The following is a 21,757-nucleotide window of genomic DNA, read 5'->3' as shown; positions in this document are numbered from 1 at the left end:
CTCCATTAATTCCACATTTGGCTATACCACCATGACAACCCTGAGGGTCATCTGCCTATTTTCTGAACGTAGTAGGTTTAAACTGGTCCAGCCTGACCAAGCTGGTGTTTAGCTGGGCGGCCAGCTGGTCTCCCACCCTGACTAGCTGAAGGGCGCCTAAAAAGCATTTAAAACCAGCCTGCCTAGGCTGGGATACCAGTTTTTGGGACTCACGTGTGCAGTATTGACTCAAGGGAGGCAGCGCCCTAAACCGGCGGGCACACGCACCTGAGACTGCGCGCACCCGTTGGAATTCCTGAGATTTCACGCACAACACGAATCACGCCTAGAGATCAAGGCTCGTGTAAACTCGGAAGTGTTCATACGTGGGTTGACAATCACATGCACATCATGAAATATGTGAAACGTGTGTTGTAATCACACTAGCAGTGAGAAGGGAAACATAATAACAATACATTTGCTACAAGTTCACGCTAAATCTCGCACTCGTGGTCAGCGCGGTGACGCGGTGTTTGCCCTCCCGAAGGAACCTGGAGAAAAAAAATAACATAATCCGGAAGTTTACCGACACCTGCAACCATGAACGCCTTAACATGGAAAGTTTTCTCTCATCACGGGAACTATAAGCACATCTAGCATCGCAGAGACGTTCAGAGCACCTTAAGCAGGTAACTTTCTGACGCTTTTCTACGCTGTGGGAACGTCCCGTTTGGACTCCAGATTCGTGGGCTGAAGGGGGAAAATGCCAAATGACTGTTATTTGGCTTTAAAAACAACAAATCTGTTCACTCCTAGATGGTTCTTGGTAGATATCGCGATAAGCTCCAAAACTTGTTGTTTCGCTTAGTCTGAAACATTTATTCCAGCCAAAATGTTGGTGAAGGGCTGTCTGTTCGTTGTTCTGCTCGTTTGAATTCGTGACAGTTCGGTTCTGATATCTGACACAGTCCGAGCTCGAGCAGATCAGCGTGGACTTCAGTCAGAAATGTAAGACGTCACACCCAGAAAAGCCCGTATGTCATACAGAAACTTTGAGCGTTTCTCGCGTTTAAATGTTTAGTGCTGCTATTGTGTTTCTAATACTTTAAACCGCCGTATTTAGAGTCAGAAAGGCCTTTGTTTTAAATATGGTCTACAGTCATTACACTTCCTACCTCGTAAATATCGCGTCTCTCAAAAGTGAGCTCAAGCGTGTAGCTCTTTCCAACTGAGCTACTGGTAAACATTAACTTTTAATGCTCACCACGCCGTTTCCAAACGTGAGTGAAAGAAAAGCTGTATACTTTAGACATCTGAAGTGTGTTTTATTAAGTCAGAAAGTGAGACAAAACTTGGTGAACGTCTAAGGTTAGTGTTAACTCAAAATAAATTCCCTAGTTCCCTAACTAATGCAACTGCAGAAGAATTCCAGAGAGCGTAGGATCAGAAACTGTAAGGTAAGGTCTGAAAATAAAAGAGTGATTTAAAGTTGCTCAGTTTGAAATAACTGCAGGCTGTTAACATGAATTGTTATAATCTTAGTATCAAATAACATGGTATTTCTATAGATGTGTATCAAATTCACTGCCTCTCTCTCACTCGAGTTACAAAGTACTTTATTGACGTGAATGTTTTGCACACAAAACTGCCAAAGCATCAACGTACTTTGTACAGTTTACTCATGTTTACTTCTCTAATGGCATATTTACACTTTAAATGTGGAACAGAAGTGCTTCTGAAATGACCATTGTTTTACACGGACTGTTTAATTCTGCTCAGGGGTGGCTTAAAAGCATTGACATAGGAACTGCATACTGTGATATTAGGTTTGAGGTGGGTTAGAGCAGGCATTATTTTGTCTGGCTCTTGCACAGCACCATGTCTTTACACTGAGTTTAGAGCAGGAACAAAGCAGCCCTAACTTGGTGATGTCAAGATGCCTTAAAGGGATAGTTCACCGAAAAATGAAAACTCACCCTCATGTTGTTCCAAGACCTTTGTTCATCTTTGGAACACAAATCAAGATATTTTTGATGAAATCCTAGAGCTTTCTGACCCTGCATAGACAGCAATGCAACTGACACATTCAAGGCCCAGAAAGGTAGTAGAGGGACATCATTAAATTCAACCTTAATTTTACGAAGCTATGAGAAAACCTAAGAAAACAAAAATACCGATTTTATTTAGAAAGTATTGTCGTAGCGTAAGGTTGAACCACTGATGTCGCATGGACTATTTTAATGATGTCCTTACTACCTTTCTGGCCCTTTAACGTGTCAGTTACGTTGCTGTCTCGGATTTTATCAGAAATATCTTAATTTGTGTTCCGAAGATAAACAAAGGTTTTAGAACGACATGAGGATGAGTAATCAATGACATAATATTCATTTTTCGGCAAACCATTCCTTTAAATGGGGACATACCCTAGTCTTTTGCCGAATTTGGCAGAGAAGCGCTTCTGAAGTGGTACTGTAGTTTCTTTACACAGACTGTTTAATATTGATCAGAGGTAGCAGAAATGCATTAACACAGCAATTACAACTGTATATTGTGATATTAAGGGTGAAGGTGGGTCAGAGCAGAATAATTTAGGTTTTATGCTGCAACATACGCTACCAGTCAAAAGTTTCAAAACAGTAGCATTTTGAAATATTTTTACTATTTAAAATAACGGTTTTCTATTTAAATATATTTTAAAATGTCATTTATTCCTGTGATTTCAAAGCTGACTTTTTTGCATCATTACTCCAGTCACGTGATCCTTCAGAAATCATTCTAATATTCTGATTTGCTGTTTAATAATAACATTTATTATTACTATTATGTTGAAAACAGCTAAGTAGAATTTTTTCAGGTTTCTTTAAGGAATAGAAAGTTTAACTTTAGAAGAACAGCATTTATCTGAAATAGAAATTGTTTGTAACTTCATAAATGCCTTTATCATCACCTTTGATTAATTTAAAGCATCCTTGCTAAATAAAAGTATTAATTTCTTTGTAAAAAAAAAACTGTTTTTAACTGTTACAAAAGTGTTTTATTTCTGATAAATGCTGGTCTTTGGATATTTCTATTCATCAAAGAATCCTGAAAAAATCTACGCAACTGTTTAAATATTGATAATAATAATAATAATACATTTCTTGAACAGCAAATCAGCATATTAGAATAATTCCTTAGGGATCATGTGACACTAAAGACTGGAGTAATGTTGCTAAAAATTTAGCTTTGATCATAGAAATAAACTTTATTTTTTATAATATAGTCAAATAGAAAGTAGTTATTTTAAATAGTACAAATATTTCAAATTTTTATTGTTTCTGCTGTACTTTGAATCAAATAAATGCAGGCTTGGTGAGCAGACTTTTTTAAAAACATTAAAAATCTTACTGTTCAAAAACTTTTGACTGGTAGTGTATTTTTACACTGAATATTAAGCAGGCACAGATCAGCCTTAACCTTTTGTTTTTACATATCGCTAATTATAAAGATTATAAGTTACAACTATTTAGTTTGTTTTAATAGAGTATTAAAATCATTGCTTACTTCCTGTATTGTTTTTACAAAAAAGAACAATGATTTGTCTCCAAAGTATATCTAAGTATGTATATATGTACAACACAGTGACAGGACAGAATAATATAAAAACTTTCCATAAGACTAATGAACATTTAAGTCACTGTTGTAACGACAATAAATAAACTAGTGTGTCACATTTTTGACAGTGTAGGAAAATAAGGAATGAGATTTTCAATATATTTCACTCTGTCACTATGACTTTTAAGAAAGTTATGAAAGTAGAAGAAAGTGCTTCTCTGTTTTGGCCTTAACAGTGAAACTCTTTCTCACTCTTTCTTGTCTCTTTGGGTAGTAAAATAGCCCACATTCCTGGCCTGTGCTGGGAGGGGAAAAGACGAGTGTGAAAAACAATGCAAGAACATGTTTAGACCTAGAGAGTGTGACTGAGTGTGTATGTGTGTGTAAAAGGGTAGAGAAAAGGATGAGTAAGAGAGTGTTAATGAAACCCAAATGCTTATAAACTGACTCTAAATGTTGATGACATCATAACAGCTCCATTTTTAAACTTATCAAAAGTTAAAGTGCCTCTCACAATAGGTGTGTTCTTAAATAACAGGCTGACTGTTACTGAAATCATTAATATGTCAAATGTTTTCTTAAGATATTTTCGGCAAGCATGTAATAGGCACAGTATCTGTGCTGACCTGTCCATCCATCATTTGGGCTGGAACATTCTCTACACAGGTTGCATAATTACAGTTATAAGGGATTTGTCAAGGTCTCGTCATCGTATGCAATTCACAACATGTTTTTAAAAAGTCCGTTGCACACAGAAAGAGAATGTACTGTATACATTAGTTTCATAACACTGGAACGGCACGTACAGAAGTTCTGCACATGTGTCACGTTATTTTACTACAGGTAGTCATCATCTTCGTCATCGTCACCTTCACGTTTGGAACATGTGCTTGCGTTTAACCTGTCTGACTCCTTGTTTTGGCAGGTGTGCATATGTGACGGTGCTGGGAGATGACATCCCCATGGTGCATGCTTGGAAACAAGATCACTGCTCTTGGACGCGCCGATCTGTCCAAACATACACACATGCCACGCTCCGGCCTACTCTGTGTAGTGCTCTTCCCTGATGGCACGACCCAAAATTTTACCGTCAGTGTGAGTATAAGAGCGTTCGCGGTTGTGTTTGGGTCGTAGGATGAGCGAATATGACTGCTAAAGCCCTAGAGAGAGAGAAGTAATGTGCATGTGTGCATGAGCTTGCCTTTATTGGCAGTCCGAGGGTGGAGATGGATATTACACTGGTGCTTATCTTCTCATGTTCCATATTGCACTGCTGCAACCTTGGCTTCATGTTCTGAAGGACACCCACCCACCCGCACACACACACACACACACACACACACACACACACAGACACGTTTGCCAGGCGGAAACAGTCATGAAAACAGTCACTGTAAATAGGGTCTTATGCTAGATGACAGAAATGAGTTAATTGGCTCGTGAATATTGAGATTATTGACTCTGATAACATTGACTGGGTGAATAATTCAATTTAATAATTTAATTAAATTATATTTAATATAAGTTTTAAATGCTCAATTTAATTATTAAAACTTAAAAGGATAGTTCACCCAAAAATGAAATTATGTCATTAATTACTCACCCTCATGTCGTTCCAAACCCGTAAGACCATCGTTTATCCTCTGAAAACAAACTAATGATTTTTCTGATGAAATCCAAGAGCTTTTTGACGCAACTACCACATTCAAGACCCAGAAAGGCAGTAAGGACATTGTTAAAATACACTGTGTGACATCAATACTTCAACCTTAATGTTATGAATGTGCACAAAGGAAACAAAAAGAATGACTTTATTCAACAGTTTCTTTTCTTTAGCCAGTGTTCTGATGTAGAACGTCCATCTCTCTTGGATGGACAAAAGGTTGGGCAAAAAACATGTCTAAACGTTTACAAAAACTGCTTTACCTACAGAGTCCGTCTTCCTCTGCTTGTAAACAAGGCAAAGCGCTTCCGGGTTTTACGTCAGAACGCCGGCTTCTGCGTCAGCAGCGCCACACACATGCGTTTTGTACTCTCGTGAACGTGTGTCGAAGACTGACACACAAGAATAAATTGAATAGATGCATTATTTTTTATTTCTTTGCACACAAAAAGTGTCCTTGTAGCTTCATAACTTTACGGTTGAACCACTGATGTCACATGGACTATTTTAACAATGTCCTTACTACTTTTCTGGACCTTAAACGTGTCAGTTGTGTTGCCGTCTATGGAGGGTCAGAAAGCTCTCAGATTTAATCATAAATATCTTAATTTGAGTTCTGAAGATGAACGAAAGTCTTATGGGTTTGGAATGACAAGAGAATGAGTAACTAATGACAGAATTGTCTATTTCTTTAATTATGAATATAGTTAAATAACATAATTGTTGTCATCAAGTTTGCGGACATCTCATTTGCTATCATTAAATTAAATTTTGATTTGTTTTGTTCAGCCAAGAATGCATTAAATTGACCAAAAGTGACCAACACCTTTACAATATTACTAAAGAATTATATTTTAAATAACTTATTTTTAATCCTGAATAAAATGTATCGGTTTTCATGAAAATATTAAGCAGCAAAACTGTTTTCAACATTGATAATAATAAGAAATGTTTTTTTATCATCAAATCAGCATATTAGAATAATTTCTAATGGATCATGTGACACTTCTAATGGATCATGTGACACAGTCTAGAGTAATGATGCTGAAAATTGTCACCATAGGAATAAATTACATTTTAAAATATATTAAAATAGAACACAGTTGTAATAATATACACAATTGATATGTTTTTTGGTTATGTTACTGTATGTTAAAAGGATAGTTCACCCAAAAATTAAAATTATGTCGTTAATTACTCACCCTCATGTCATTTCAAACCAATAAGACCTTCATCTTTCATCATTGTTCATCTTTGAAAACACAAATTAAGATATTTTTGTTGAAATCCAAGAGCTTTCTGACCCTCCATAGACAGCAAAGTAACTGACACGATCAAGGCCCAGAATAGCAGTAGGGACATTGTTAAAATAGTCTGTGTAACATCAGTGGTTCAATCATAATGAAGCTACGAGAGTACTTCTTGTGCACAAAGAAAACAAAAATAAACACTTTATCCAACAATTCCGCAACAATAGTCTTAGACGCGCATCAAAGACTGACATGGAAGAGAAGAAATGGCTGCATAAAGTCATTAATAAGTCATTAATAATAGCTTCATAAAATTAAGGTTGAGCCCCTGATGTCACATCACATGTACTATTTTAACGTTCTTATTACCTTTCTGGGCCTTAAACATGGTAGCTGCGTTGGTGTCTATGCAGGGTCAGAAAGCTCTCAGATTTCATCAAAAATATCTTAATTTGTGTTGAAGATGAACGAAGGTCTTACAGGTTTGTAACGATATGAAGGTGAGTAATTAATGACCAATTTTTTATTTTTGGGTGAACTATCCCTTTAACCCCAATAGAATATGGTCACTTTATAAATATAGGTTTGTTAAACTGTACCATTTGTAATGGGACAGCATGTGTTATTGCTTTGCAGAAACACGATGCTGGTCATCTGCTGTTCGACTTGGCTTGTGAACACCTCAACATAGTGGAGAAACAGTACTTTAGCCTGCAGATCAGTGAGGACACGTCCAGTTCTCCGGTAAATGAATGTGTGGTTGTTTGCAAAAGAGCAAGTGTTTATTGCTATGACCCAGAAATAGAGACAAGTAATGCCCTGTCTTAGGAAACATGATGGTTTCAATGTTTTGAACTGATTAAATCTGTCATTTCAGAGATGGCTGGACCCTAACAAACCCTTTAAGAAACAGCTGAAGGGTGAGAGAGAAACTACACACACACACACACACACACACACACACACACACACACACAGGCCAACCTGGGGTCAGGATATTTATTTTTACATTTATGGTAAAAAATCTGATTGGTTATTTAATTTAGCATGCACCTTTCCACCTATTTTTAAAGTTAAATTCCCTTTGCTGTCATTTAATGTTCACTTTAAGTTAATTAAAAAACAACAACAATTTAATAACACCATTAAATGTAATCTTAGCCATTCCTAAAATGACTATTCATAATGTTGGGATAAATGTGCTTGTAGCATGTACAATTTATTTTTATTCATTTATTTTGACAAAATGATGTACAGTTGAGGTCATAAGTTTACATACACCTTGCAGAATCTGCAAAATGTTAATTATTTTACCAAGATAAGAGGGATCATACAAAATGCATGTTATTTTTTATTTAGTACTTACCTGAGTAAGATATTTTACATAAAAGATGTATACATATAGTCCACAAGAGAACATTTTACATACACTTGATTCTTAATACTGTTGTTACCTGAATATTCCATAGCTGTTTTTTTTTTTGTTTAGTGATAGTTGTTCATGAGTCCCTTGTTTGTCCTGAAGTTAAACTGCCTGTCTTTCTTCAGAAAAATCTGTCAGCTCCCACAAATTTCTTGTTTTTTTTAGTATTTTTGTGTATTTGAACTCTTTCCAACAATGACTGTATGATTTTGAGATCCATCTTTTCACACTGAGGATAACTGAGGGATATGCAACTATTAGAGAAGGTTTAAACGCTCACTGATGCTTTAGAAGGAAATACGATGCATTAAGAGCCGTGGGGTGAAAACTTTTGAACAGAATGAAGATTTTTCATTTAGTACTGCCCTTCAGAAGCTACAGAAGATGCTTACATGTTCCCCAGAAGACAAAATAAGTTAAATTTAAGTTAAGTGAAATAGGTCAGTACTAAATAAAAACACTTGCAGATTCTGCAAGGTATATGTAAACCTTTTACCTCAGCTGTAGCATTTTAACATTGGTCAGATATCAGCTAGTATGAAAATTATGAACTTATCAGTATTAGACATAGATGTTTTATTTTTTTTTTAAATATATTTAGAACTCTTTTTGAAGAAACGTATGATAAACACGAAGAGTGTATATGTGACCCTGGACCACAAAACCAGTCATAAGGTTAAATTTTACAAAACTGAGATATATAGATCATATGAAAGCTCAATAAATAAGCTTTCTATTGATGTATAGTTTGTTAGGATAGGACAATATTTGGCCGAGATACATCTATTTGAAAATCTGGAATCTAAGGGTGCAAAAAAATCTAAATACTGAGAAAATCACCTTTAAAGTTGTCCAAATTAAGTTCTTAACAATGCATATTACTAATCAAAAATTACATTTTGATAGGTTTACAGTAGGAATTTTACAAAAAATCTTAATGTAACATGATCTTTACTTAATTTCCTAATGATTTTTGACATAAAAGAAAAATCAATAATTTTGACCCATACCATGTATTTTTGGCTATTGCTACAAATATACCCCAGCGACTTAAGACTGGTTTTGTGGTCCAGGGTCACATATATAGAATGCTGTTTAAATTCTGTGGAAATCTGCAGGAATTTTTTGCAGAAGTTCTGTGGAATCAGATTCCATCTGGGTCTAGAGCGCACATGTTTGATGAGTGTGTAATATGAGTTATGTCATAGGAGCACAAAGAATTTAGTTTCCTTTAAAAGCGCATCGGAAGACACATGTTTGTTTACCCATGAGAATTGGAGGTGGCTGATTTAATAAATTAACTTACTTGAGTCATCAGACGTGATGTGCATGCAATAGGCCACAGTGGGTGTTTGCAGCGCACGCTTCAGCGCCAACCTGCTTTTTTGACTTTAAATTATGGTTTAATAGATTGACTTAGATTTATTGTTGCCAAAACCACAATTTCCTACCCTTTTTTTTCTAAAAATAGTAAGATACTGAGTTTAAATGTAACCCCAATCAATAAATATCTGTTGCTTGCATGTTTTTTTGAGGTCCTTTTCCTCTAACCGTGTCCTTTGCTGTCTCTCTCCCCTTGTTATTTACTCAGGTTCCGCTCCGTTCTTTTTAATATTCAGAGTGCGGTTCTTCATCTCTGACCCAAACTCCCTCCAGCACGAACAGACCAGGTACATCTCCTTGTTTATGTGCAAATGAGAGAGACACATATATATATATTATTTATATGAATGTGAGAGTGAGAGTTTTCTGACCCTTATTTTGTTTTGCAGGCACTTTTATTTCTTGCAAATTAAGAAGGACATTTGTGAGGGGAGGTAACTATTGAGTTGCTTTGCACCTACAGTACACTATACCATTCAAAATTTGGGGTTGGTAAGCTTTCTCTATTTTTTGAAAGATGTGTCTTATGTTTACCAAGGCTGCAATTATTTGAAGTTCACCCAAAAATAAAAATTCTATCATTAATTTATTCACCCTCATGTCGTTCCAAATCCGTAAAACCTTAGTTCATCTTCAGAACACAAATTAAGCTTAGTTCAACAAATTAGCTTTCTGACCCTGCATAGACAGCAACGCATGTCAAAGACTGACACAGAAGAGAAGAAATGGTTGAATAAAATAGTTTTTGTTTTCTTTGCACACAAAAAGTATTTTTGTAGCTTCATAGAATTACTGTTGAACCACTGATGGACTATTTTATCAATGTCCTTACTACCTTTCTGGCCCTTGAACGTGTCAGTTGCATTGCTGTCTATGCAGGGTCAGAAAGTTCACAGTCTCTTCACAGTGAAATATTAGTATAATTTAAAATAACTGCTTTCTGTTTTAAAATATCCTTTATGTCTTTGATGGTAAAGCTGAATTTTAGCAGCCATTACACTAGTTCTCAGTGCCACATGATCTATCTAATATGCTGATTTGGTGCCTAAAAAAATTATAACAATAATTCTTCAACATTATCAGTGTTGAAAACACTTTTGCTGCTTACATTTTTTGTTTAAACTCTGATACTTTTTTCAGAATTCTTTGATGAATAGAAAGTTTAAGAGATCATTTTTTTTTAAAAAGAAATCTTTGGAAAAGTCTTTACTGTCACTTTTGATCAATTTAATGCATCCTTGCTGAATAAAAGTATTATGTCTTTGAGCTTATGCCTCAAAGCTATGGACAGTAATATAATATAGTCCTGTTAGTCTGATATCACTAGATTTTCATAAATGATTGATCAGAGAAAGTAATATCAACTGCTAACAGATGGAGATGACAGAATAAATGTTTTCCTGTTAGACTAATAACTGATAAATTATTATGTATTATAAATGCATACCCTTTATATTTAAAACCAGTATTTTATATGCTACAACTGAATTTAGGTATAATAACAATATAATTTACAGTATGAAAAATGGATAACTATGATTTTACTTTGAAATCTGCTATAGAAAAATTTAATATTGCATATAGTATTTTGTGTGTGTGTGTGTGTGTGTGTGTGTGTGTGTGTGTGTGTGTGTGTGTGTGTGTGTGTGTGTGTGTGTGTGTGTGTGTGTGTGTGTGTGTGTGTGTGTGTGTGTGTGTGTGTGTGTGTGTGTGTGTGTGTGTTCTTTTTTTTTTTATATATATAATCAAAAAGACTATAAAAATACCAGCAACCCACATCAATATAATACATGCAGGATGCTGGTTATGCAGTCTTTGAAAAACTGGTGATTCTGGATAGAGAATATAACTCGGGGAGGTATAGATGGGTTGTGAGGTTGTGTGTGTGGTCTGATAAACATACTATTGTATATCAGAATTATAATACACTACCATGGATATCTGTACCCTGATGATTAATTACCAAATTAACCACAAAACCAGTCTTAAGTACATGTAGCACAGGTATATTTGTATCAATAATCTAAATTATTGGGGTTTTTTTATGCCAAAAATCATTAGGATATTAAGTAAAGATCATGTTCCATTAATATATTTTGTACATTTTCTACTGTAAATATATCAAAACTTAATTTTTGATTAGTAATATGCATTGTTAATAACTTAATTTGGACAACTTTAAAGGTGATTTTCTCAGTATTTAGATTTTTTTTGCACACTCATATTCCAGATTTTCAAATAGTTGTATCTCGGCCAAATATTATCCTATCCTAACAAACCATACATCAATGGAAAACTTCAAAAAATAGACCCTTATGACTGGTTTTGTGGTTCAGGGTCACATACATGTATCCCAAAATATTATGCTGTTTTTTTATTGCAGGTTAAAGTGTCCTTTAAGCTCAGCTGTGGTACTAGCTTCTTACTCTGTTCAGTGTAAGTTGTGTAAATTACACTTTCTCACTTTGTGATTGGGCAGCCCTGCCATAGAAACATTATTGATGTTACAGAGAATGTGTCTGTGTTCTTGAGTCTTCTCCAGGAAATAGCTGGGGTTAATAGCACTGTCAAAATTATAGATGACTTAACAAAGCACATACAATCACTGTTTCTTAAACAAAGCATTTTAACACTCCTGTTTGACAGCTGAGCTTGGAGACTACGTCCCTGAAACTCCTGCCGGATACCTCTGTCAGACCCATTTTCTTCCTGAACAAGACCATGAGTTCCTTCTAAAAGTGGAGTCGCTGCATCCACAGCACAAGTATGTCAGCACACATTTATATATTCAAACAACACACACACACACACACACACACACACACACACACACACACACACACACACACACACACACACACACACACACACACACACACACACACACACACACACACACACACACACACATTTATTAATTGTACATGTCTGAATGTGTTTCAGAGGTCTGTCTCAGAGTGAGGCTGAGTTGTGTTATTTGAATACAGCAAGAACATTAGACCTGTATGGAGTGGAGCTACATCATGCTCAGGTACCACTTAAAGGGACAGTTCACACTAAAATTAAACTTCTGTCATTCATTATTCACCCTCATGTTGTTCAAAACGTGTAAGACCTTCATTCATCTTTGGAACACAATTTAAGATATTTTTGATGAATTCCAAAACCTTTTTGACCCTGCATAGACAGCACCTCAACTACCACATTCAATGCCCAAAAAGGTAGTAAAGACATTGTTAAAATAGTAATAGTCCTTAATGTTATGACGCTTTGAGAACATTTTGAGCACAAAGAAAACAAAAATAACAAGTTTATTCTTAGTTCTAACAATTTTTACTCCTCCAAGTCACATACTCCGTCATTATCGAGAGTACCAAGAAATATGCGTATGGTGCTGCTGATGCAGGAGCTGGCTAATTTTCCTTTTTGGGTCAACAATATGATAATGTTGTTTTAAAGTTCAAAGGATTATGTTCATGGTTGATTTAATTACATTTCATAAATTACTTTTTATAGGATGTTAACAACCCTGCCCTCTGGGTGGGCATTACATCAGGAGGCGTGGCTTTGTTTTGCAATTTGATTTGCTCCAGTTTTTTCCCATGGTAAGTTTTGGCCAATCAGATTCTTTCTTGAATGTTTTTGCTCACTTTATTTGTAATTGTGTGTATGCTTGATGTATGTTTTTTGTAAAATGCACTTTTTAAGCATGTTTATAGCTGTTATGAATGACGTTTGACAGTCCTGCGGCTCTGTTTATCAGGGATGTGATTATCATTACAATGGATGGGATACAAACACTGTATAAAAGTATAATTACTGTTATTAGTGTAATTAAGAGCCCTGGAAACAGTATCTCTTATTTTTATTCTGGCGCACTTAGTTTTTTGACGAGGAGGCTGCTTTTTGAATGGGTGCTTTTTTTTTTTCAGGATTAACATCATCAAAATTTCATTCAAAAGAAAGCGGTTCTTTGTCCACCTACGCCGGAAACATGTAAGATATGCATGATTAATCATGCTCGTCCTTTGAAACAAAAGCAAAATAATTACCATATTAAAGCCAGATACTTAATGCCTCAAAGACATTGAACACTGCAAAATCAACATCTTTGTGTGAGACTTTATGTTGTGCTTTTTCCTCATTTATATGTGATACAGGGTGAGCTGGGTCACCATGTGGTTTCTCTCTCCATGCCAAGTTCACGTGCCTGTAAGAACCTATGGAAATCCTGTGTGGACCACCATACGTTCTACAATAGGAAACCCACTCACTCGGCTTCGAAACTTAGGTACACAGGCAGAGTCACGATGGAGCAATTCTAAGAAATTACTGTGTTCTTTATTGCTGGAGTTAATTAGAGTTCATTGCTGCCTCCACCAAATGAGTGTGTGAGTTTAATTGCATATATTTTTTGTTAAAGCTCTATCCCATTGTACCGAAAGTTGATTGGTGAGAAGATGCTGAACCCTGCGGTGAGGTCCAACTCACTGGAGCACTTTGAGACAAAGAGTCTACCCTCACGGTCACCACCAAACACACCCAACTGGTAACAGTGCTCAGATACACTCTAATGTATTTAATCTTTAAAGGAACACTCCACTTTTTTTGGAAATAGGCTCATTCTCCAACTCCCCCCGAGTTAATAAGTTGATTTTTACCATTTTGAAATCCATTCAGCCGTTCTCCTGTTCTGGCGATATCACTTTTAGCATAGCTTAGCATAGATCATTGAATCCTATTAGACAAATAGCATCGCGTTCAAAAATGACCAACGAGTTTCCATATTTGTTGTATTTAAAACTTGACTCTTCTGTAGTTATATCGTGTACTAAGACCGGTGGAAATGCAAAGCTGCGAGTTTCTAGGCTGATAAGATTGGGAACTACACTTCCATTCCGGCGTAATAGTCAAGGAAGTTTGCTGCCGTAATATGGCCGAAGCAGGCGGAGTATTATCAGAAATGAGTTCCCAGCTAGTTTAGCATTTGCACATGTGCTGCGTGGTATTACTGCTCCTGCTTCAGCCTTATTACGGCAGCAAACTTCCTTGACTATTACGCCGGAATGGAAGTGTAGTTCCCAATCTTATCAGCCTAGAAACTCGCAGCTTTGCATTTCCACCGGTCTTAGTACACGATATAACTACAGAAGAGTCAAGTTTTAAATAGGACAAATATCGAAATTTGTTGGTCATTTTTGAACGTGATGCTACTGGTCTAATAGGATTTAATGATCTATGCTAAGCTATGCTAAAAGTGATATCGCCAGAACAGGAGAACGGCTGAATGGATTTCAAAACGGTATAAATCAACTTATTAACTCGGGGGGAGTTGGAGAATGAGCCTATTTCCAAAAACAGTGGAGTGTTCCTTAAAGGTAATGGATTGAAGTTGTTTAACGTATTACAAACGTTTAGGGTCGATATTTTTAAAAACTACTTTAAAAAAAGTATATCAATGCTTTTATTCAGCAAGGACACATTAAATGGAACAAAATAAGTTTTTAATGCTAGTAAACATTATTTCAGATAAATAATCGTTTTTAATTATTTTTATTCTTTTGAACTTTCTATTCATCAAAGAATCCTGAAAAAAGGATGGTTTCATCTGAATAATAAGTAGCGTAACTGTTATCACTGTTGATAATAAGAGATCTCTTAACAAATCAGCACAGAGAATGATTTCTGAAGGATCATTTGACACTAAAGACTAGAGTAATGATGCTGAAAATTCAGCTTTGCCATCAGAGAAATTAATTACATTTTTAAAAAATCTTTAAAAAAAAAGTTATATTTAAAAATTTTTAAATATTTCACAATATTATTGTTTTTGTGCAGACATAATAATAATCATGAGCATATAAGTATGGAAGCCTGTTTCTGTCACAGTCGTGACAACAGGCGCAACACAAAGGTGAAATACAATGACAAGTCTTTAATTTAATCCACATCAGGTAAATCTAGACATGAAGGGCAGGAAAACACATGTACATAACCTTGAGTTCGGACAACAAACACTGAACTGAAACCAACTTATAAAGGGTTGATAATGAGACAGACAGGTGATAACAATTAACTAATAATCACACATGATGAAGACAGGAACAGGAAGGACCAAATATGGGCACGAGAAGCAAAAACCAACACAAAGAGTCCAAAGAAGTGTGACATTTCGCCCCCCCCTCTCGGAAGGCGCAACCTCGCGCCACAGAAGAAGAGATGGACGGAGGGACCTAAGGAGGTGGACGAAGGAGTTGGACGTGAGATGGCAACCGGAAGTCAATGTGGGAGGAGATTCTGGTGGAGGACGGGTATCCGGGAGGAGGACGGTGACAAACAGAGTCCAGGGAGGATCAGATGGAGAGAGGAGCAAGGAAGGACACAGAAGGAACACCGGAGCAGGAGGAGCCAGGCGAGACCCAGGCCACAGCCATGATGGTAGCCGACGAAGGGAGGAGCCATGGTGGAGGAAGGGCTGACAACTCCAGGGGGGCAGCCGACGAAGGCGGAGCAGGTGGAGTTGGAGCCCTAGGTGGAGACGGAGAGCCGATGATCCTGGGCGACACAGAGAATCTGGAGGGCCAAGGCGGAACCCAAGGCGACCGAGGCAGAGGCGGAGATTCAGAGGTCCGCTGTGGAGCCTGAGCGACAGAGGACTGAGGTGGCGCTGGAGGAAGGAAGGAGCCAAATAAGGCCAGTGGGAAGGAGTGACGAGGCTCAGCCAGAGGAGTAGAGTCCTGAGGCGATGACAGGACACTGACTGAATAAGACGGAGCCGGAGGAACGAGGGAGCCCGGTGGAGCTGGTGGGCAGATGGGAGACAGTGGAGACGAGGGAACTGGGAGCCAGGGTGGAGCCACTGGGTCGGAGGGCTGAGTAGGAGTCTGGGACTCTGAGACTGGAGGCAGAGATGAGGGGTCCTCTAGTCACGACACCGATGGGGACTAGCAGACCCGCTGCGAGCCCACCACACAGATGGTGGGCTGAGGGTGAGCAAAGGGGCTGTCAGGAGACAGCGGTGGAGGGACTGAAGCAGCAGGGACAATAGAAGGAGATAACAGAGGGAGGGTGGGTGTGAAATCCAGGCAGGTAGATGGTTTAGGGCAGGCAGAAAGTTCAAATGATGGTGGAAGAAGAGGGGGCATGTCTGCATATATATCCTCGTCGAAATCGATCAAGTCTTGTTCCACATATAATAGTCCCTGATCCAGTCTCAGCTCACCCTTAGCGGCAGTGTAGTGGGCGGTGCTTTCCTCAGCACCGTCACACTTCACTGAAACATCCACCTTTGCTTACAATGTAGCCGGCTCTCGCACCTGGTCGGATGGGATTGGCTCCGTGGCGATCCTCTGCGCTGCCGTTCCTGGGCTCTGGCTCTCCATCCGCGGTGGGCTCGGGCTCATGCTCCGCGAGTCGGGTGGTGGTTGGATGGGCTCTGGGTCGTGAGTGCGGCTGGTGTCATTGTCTATGATGTCCACAGCCAGATGTGATCTGCAGGACACCAGCACCCACACGATGAATGCGGCGAGGCTCTCTCGAGGACCATCCCCGGACCGCTGCGCTTATAAATGATTGATAATGAGACAGTCAGGTGATAACGATTAACTAATAATCACACATGACGAGGACAGGAACAGGAAGGACTAAATATGGGCACGAGAGGGAAAAACTATCACAAACAGTCCAAAGTGGTGTGACAGTTTCCACCACTGAATAAAAAATAAAAAAGGTATTGTGACTTACCTCACAATTTACTTTTTTTCTTCCAATTGTGACTTTATATGTGCCAAATCACACAAATCACAACTTCTTACAATTTCAACTTTATATCTCTCAATTTAGACTTTCTCGCAATTGACCTTATATCTCGCAATTCAGACTTTTCTCGCAGTTGCGAATATATCTGGCAGTTAAATTTTTTTTTTGCAATTGTGAGTTAATATTTTGCAAATCAGACTTTTTCTCACATTCGCAACATATCTCGCAAATCAGACTTTTTTTCTTGCAATTGTGACTATATGTAGTAATTTAGACTTTATATCTCTCAATTTAGACTTTTTCTCTCAATTGTGAGTTCATATCTCGCAATTCTGACTTTTTCTCACAATTGACTTTATATCTGGCAATCTTGACTTTTTTCTCACAATTGCGACTATATCTGGCAATTCACTTTTTTCTCGCAATTGGAACTTTATATCTCACAAATCAGTCTTTTTTCTCGCAATCATGACTTTAAGAGTTTGAATCACGCAATGCTGAGAAAAAAGAATAACTTGCAATAACATTGCAATTACCTTTTTTATTTTTTATTTAGTGGCAGAAATGGGTTACATATAAGAGACTTAACATTAAAAGTATTTTGATTGAGGGTTACTATATATACATTATAATTGGCTTAATATATCTTAATAATATGTCTTTCATTTTAGGCGGAGTCCTCGTTTACGCCATGACTTCCGTAAGCCACGCCCATCATCTGTGGACAATCTGAACAATGAAATGAGCTATGTGACTGAGAGCGAAGACGTCTTCTACACTTACAGGCAAATTTACTCTACATATGCAGATGCACACAGTCTTACAGCCATACGTATGTATTCAATAGTATACTCACAGTAACTTTTTAAAACTGATTGCACTGAAGGAAAAGTCAGGACGAGGGCCGGACGAGTGGTAGCTGGTCTCATAGTGACGATATCACCATTGAAGAGGATGATTTGCACATGTGGGATAAGGTGAGTGTTATTGTACATGATAGGCGATGATGCAAGACCAAAGTAAATGTGGTTCACAACAGGGTTTAACTTCAAAGCTTCTTTGCAAATCTTTCCGAAGCATCATTGCGTCAAAAATGAGTGGTTGGAATGACAAAGTTTCCTGTGGCACATTGTGATTGATGGATGGGGCAGTTAAAAGCTATATTAGATCTGCAGATTATGTGGAAATGCATTTTTTTCCGGGAGTCGTTTCTTAAGGTCATAGAGAAGGTGGAAAATGGCCATAAAAATTTATTATGGTGCAAAAATAAATGCATTTGTAATTTAAACATAGTTTTTGGTCCTAAAATAGGCTTTTTGCATGCAAACTAATATCCCAGACATGTTCTTGACAGATTGTCATGAGATTGGAACAGATTTACATCTATAATAATTTGTGATGTGGTCGAACTGCTTGATTTGGTTTCAGACAAGCAATGAAAACATTGCTAAACGGTGAACGCTGTATGCAACAAAAGGCACAAGACCATAACCGAAGGTCTGAGATCAGCATCAGGGCAGTCAGCTGTCAGAAATAATATCCAGTGTTTGCCATTTTGACAAATGCAAGCAGTACACTGATACTACAGTCATGCTGTTGAGTCACTGAAAATCGATCTCCCAAATCACGAAACTAGGACATGAAATTACTTTATAGCTGCAGTGGGGTTCAAAAGTCTGAGACTAAAAGTTTTTAGGATTTTGTAGCACAAGTTGCTCTTTGGATCATTCTCAAATCATGTTTGAGAAGCAGTATTCCAAGGTCATGTTTCGGCATACTCTTGTTTTTATTATCTGTTGTGTCTACATATACTCTAATATGTCATTATTTTGTAGCTAGAGTTCAAAATCCTCCATTTTCTGATCCACTTTCTATCCTACCTACCTGAAATGGTCTATTTTTGTGGTTATATATATGCAGAATGTGACAGCTGATGGAGATCTGCTGCTTGTGAGGATCAGCCCAGACCAAGATGGGAAGTTTGGCTTCAACGTTAAAGTGAGTTGGTCCATGATATAGTTTGCATATTTATCGTCATTGTTTTAAATTGCATTCAAATGAAGTTTTGTGTGGGAGACCATGTATCAGAATATTGTTGGTTAAAATTTAGGGAGGCGTGGATCAGAAGATGCCCCTGGCCATCTCTCATGTTAACCCTGCATCTCCGGTACGCTGCTTTTGAATATAAATGGGTTCTTGGTTTTTGCATTTGTACAAATATTGACTGTGTATTGACTGTGTTGCAGGCCAGTCGCTGTGTGCCTCCACTGATGGAAGGCGATCAGGTGCTGTTGATAAATGGGCGGGACATTTCAGAACACACACATCAGCAGGTGGTCATGTTCATCAAAGCAAGCCGAGAGTCACACAGCAATGAACTTGCATTGCTTGTGCGCCGCAAAGGTGCGAATTTTGTTGTGCATGCGATTTGAGCGGAATTCATTGGTTTAATTTGTGAATTGATGCATCTTGTGCTGCTGATTTTGTATGTTTACCCACTGACAAAGAAGTGATCAGTGTATAATTTTAATGGTAGGTTTATTTTAACAGTGAGAGACAGAATAACAGCAAAAAACTCAGAAAAAACGCATTTCAGAGAAGTTATAAATTGATTTGCATTTTAATAAGTGAAATAAGTGTTTGATCTCCTACTAATCAGCAAGATTTCTGGCTCCCAGGTGTCTTTTAAACAGGTAATCATCAGATATTAGGAGCACTCTCTTAAAGGGAGCTTGTTACCTGTATAAAAGACACCTGTCCACAGAAGCAATCAATCAATCAGATTTCAAACTCTCCACCATAGCCAAGACCAAAGAGCTGTCCAAGGATGTCAGGGACAAGATTGTAGATATACATAAAGCTGGAGACAAGACCATCGCCAGCTTGGTGAGAAGTAGTGATGCGCGGGTCGTCTCATAACCCGCGGGCCCCGCGGGTAACCCGCGGGTCGGGTTGGGGCGGGTAAAGAAACTGTCACTTTATTTGCGGGGCGGGTTGGGGCGGGTCATTAAATACAAAATAAAATAAAAAAAATCAATGTATGTTGCGTGCAATTCCCTATAGCCTATATTACATATTTGGGAATATCTATTTTCATATTTTATTAAGTTCTTTAATAAGGTTATCAACACGTCACGTCACGAAAGCGCCAAGCAGCTCCCGCTGCCAGCCACAAGAGCATCAAGCGAACGCACATTCGGCTCTGCAGGCCTGGTGCTATGCGTATTTAAATCTCCTCTGATGCGCATTATCCTGCATTAGCCAAAATCATGACAGTCAACCACATCCAGTCATATGTGAATGATGGTAAATATTCGCTAAAAACACACAATAAAGACAGCAATGATGTAGTCAGGACTGTGGCGCCGGCTTGCTTTGAAATGTATTTGGTTATTGCGCCCGCTGCGTCTCCTGCACCCTAGTCATTTTAAACAGTACATAATAACGAAAACAATATCTTACAAATAAAAAGAAGCAGATTTTCATGATCAGAACTTCCTTAAACCAGTGAACCTTTAAACCTTTCAGTCCAAGGATCCAGTAAACGAATGCGTTCAAACAGAAAGTTCAAAACGATATTCATAAATGAAGCATATATACCCACATTTCTTCCGGCACCACTAACGTTACACCACTGATTATCTTGTTATTAATATGATTTGATTTATGGTTCATATTCATAATCGTACAGTATTGTTGCCAGTTTAAAGGGCGAAAAGCACTTTCGGTTTTCATTTGCATTACAATGCATTATGTCTATTTAATTGTCGCGGGTGCGGGGCGGGGCGGGTTGTAAAAATAGACACAGTACTGCGGGGCGGGCTGGGGCGGGCCAAATAATTTCATAATTGCGGGACCCGCGGGTTGAAAAAAACCCCGACCCGCGCATCACTAGTGAGAAGGTGACAACAGTTGGTGCGATTATTCGCAAATGGAAGAAATACAAAACAACTGGCTCAGTTTAGGACTCCATGCAAGATCTCAATGATCATGAGAATGGTGAGGAATCAGCCCAGAACTACACGGGAGAATCTTGTCAATGATCTCAAGGCAGCTAGGACCATAGTCAACAAGAAAACAATTGGTAACACACTACGCCGCGAAGGACCGAAATCCTGCAGCGCCCGCAAGGTCCACCTGCTCAAGAAAGCACATGTACAGGCCCATCTGAAGTTTGCTAATGAACATCCGAATGATTTAGAGGAGAACTGGGTGTAAGTGTTGTGGTCAGATGAGACCAAAATCAAGCTCTTTGGCATCAACTCAACTCGCCGTGTTTGGAGGAGGAGAAATGCTGCCTATGACCCCAAGAACACCATCCCCACTGTCAAACATAGAGATGGAAACATTATGCTTTGGGGGTGTTTTCTGCTAAGGGGACAGGACAACTGCACCACATCAAAAGGACGATGGACGGGGCCATGTTCTGTCAAATCCTGGGTGAGAACCTCCTTCCCTCAGCCAGGGCATTGAAAATGGGTTGTGGATTGGTATTCCAGCATGAAATTACCCAAAACACACGGCTAAGGCAACAAAGAAGTGGCTAAAGAAGAAGCACAATAAGGTCCTGGGGTGGCCTAGCCAGTCTCCAGACCTTAATCCCATTGAAAATCTGTGGAGGGAGCTGAAGGTTTGAGCTGCCAAATGTCAGCCTCGAAACCTTAATGACTTGGAGAGGATCTGCAAAGAGGTGTGGGACAATATCCT

At 38.3% G+C, this 21,757-nt stretch overlaps 1 protein-coding gene across 2 annotated transcripts in view; it reads left to right on the top strand.

Annotated features, from left to right (window-relative positions):
* Positions 1-314: 314 nt before the first annotated feature.
* The window catches only part of ptpn3 (protein tyrosine phosphatase non-receptor type 3), a 32,186-nt gene continuing 10,743 nt past the window's right edge, over positions 315-21,757 (top strand). Inside the window, exons 1-18 of one of the 2 annotated variants that reach the window (XM_073846684.1) lie at positions 315-668; positions 4,499-4,668; positions 7,123-7,230; positions 7,364-7,406; positions 9,501-9,579; positions 9,682-9,726; positions 11,676-11,728; positions 11,939-12,056; positions 12,236-12,323; positions 12,809-12,897; positions 13,225-13,288; positions 13,453-13,583; positions 13,716-13,841; positions 17,722-17,835; positions 17,937-18,027; positions 18,971-19,048; positions 19,161-19,217; positions 19,297-19,453. In XM_073846684.1, coding sequence (XP_073702785.1) covers positions 4,525-4,668; positions 7,123-7,230; positions 7,364-7,406; positions 9,501-9,579; positions 9,682-9,726; positions 11,676-11,728; positions 11,939-12,056; positions 12,236-12,323; positions 12,809-12,897; positions 13,225-13,288; positions 13,453-13,583; positions 13,716-13,841; positions 17,722-17,835; positions 17,937-18,027; positions 18,971-19,048; positions 19,161-19,217; positions 19,297-19,453 — 1,585 coding nt within the window. In that variant the 5' untranslated portion in view covers positions 315-668; positions 4,499-4,524. Of the gene's footprint in view, positions 669-1,070; positions 1,437-4,498; positions 4,669-7,122; positions 7,231-7,363; positions 7,407-9,500; positions 9,580-9,681; positions 9,727-11,675; positions 11,729-11,938; positions 12,057-12,235; positions 12,324-12,808; positions 12,898-13,224; positions 13,289-13,452; positions 13,584-13,715; positions 13,842-17,721; positions 17,836-17,936; positions 18,028-18,970; positions 19,049-19,160; positions 19,218-19,296; positions 19,454-21,757 lie in introns of those variants that run through there. The other variant, XM_073846685.1, reaches the window with a different exon arrangement.

Source organism: Garra rufa, chromosome 9 (assembly GCF_049309525.1).
Source record: "Garra rufa chromosome 9, GarRuf1.0, whole genome shotgun sequence".
In the NCBI taxonomy this organism is placed as follows: Eukaryota; Metazoa; Chordata; class Actinopteri; order Cypriniformes; family Cyprinidae; genus Garra; species Garra rufa.
The sequence above is the reverse complement of the archived record's forward strand: the minus strand, read 5'-3'. Positions and strand labels throughout refer to the sequence as shown.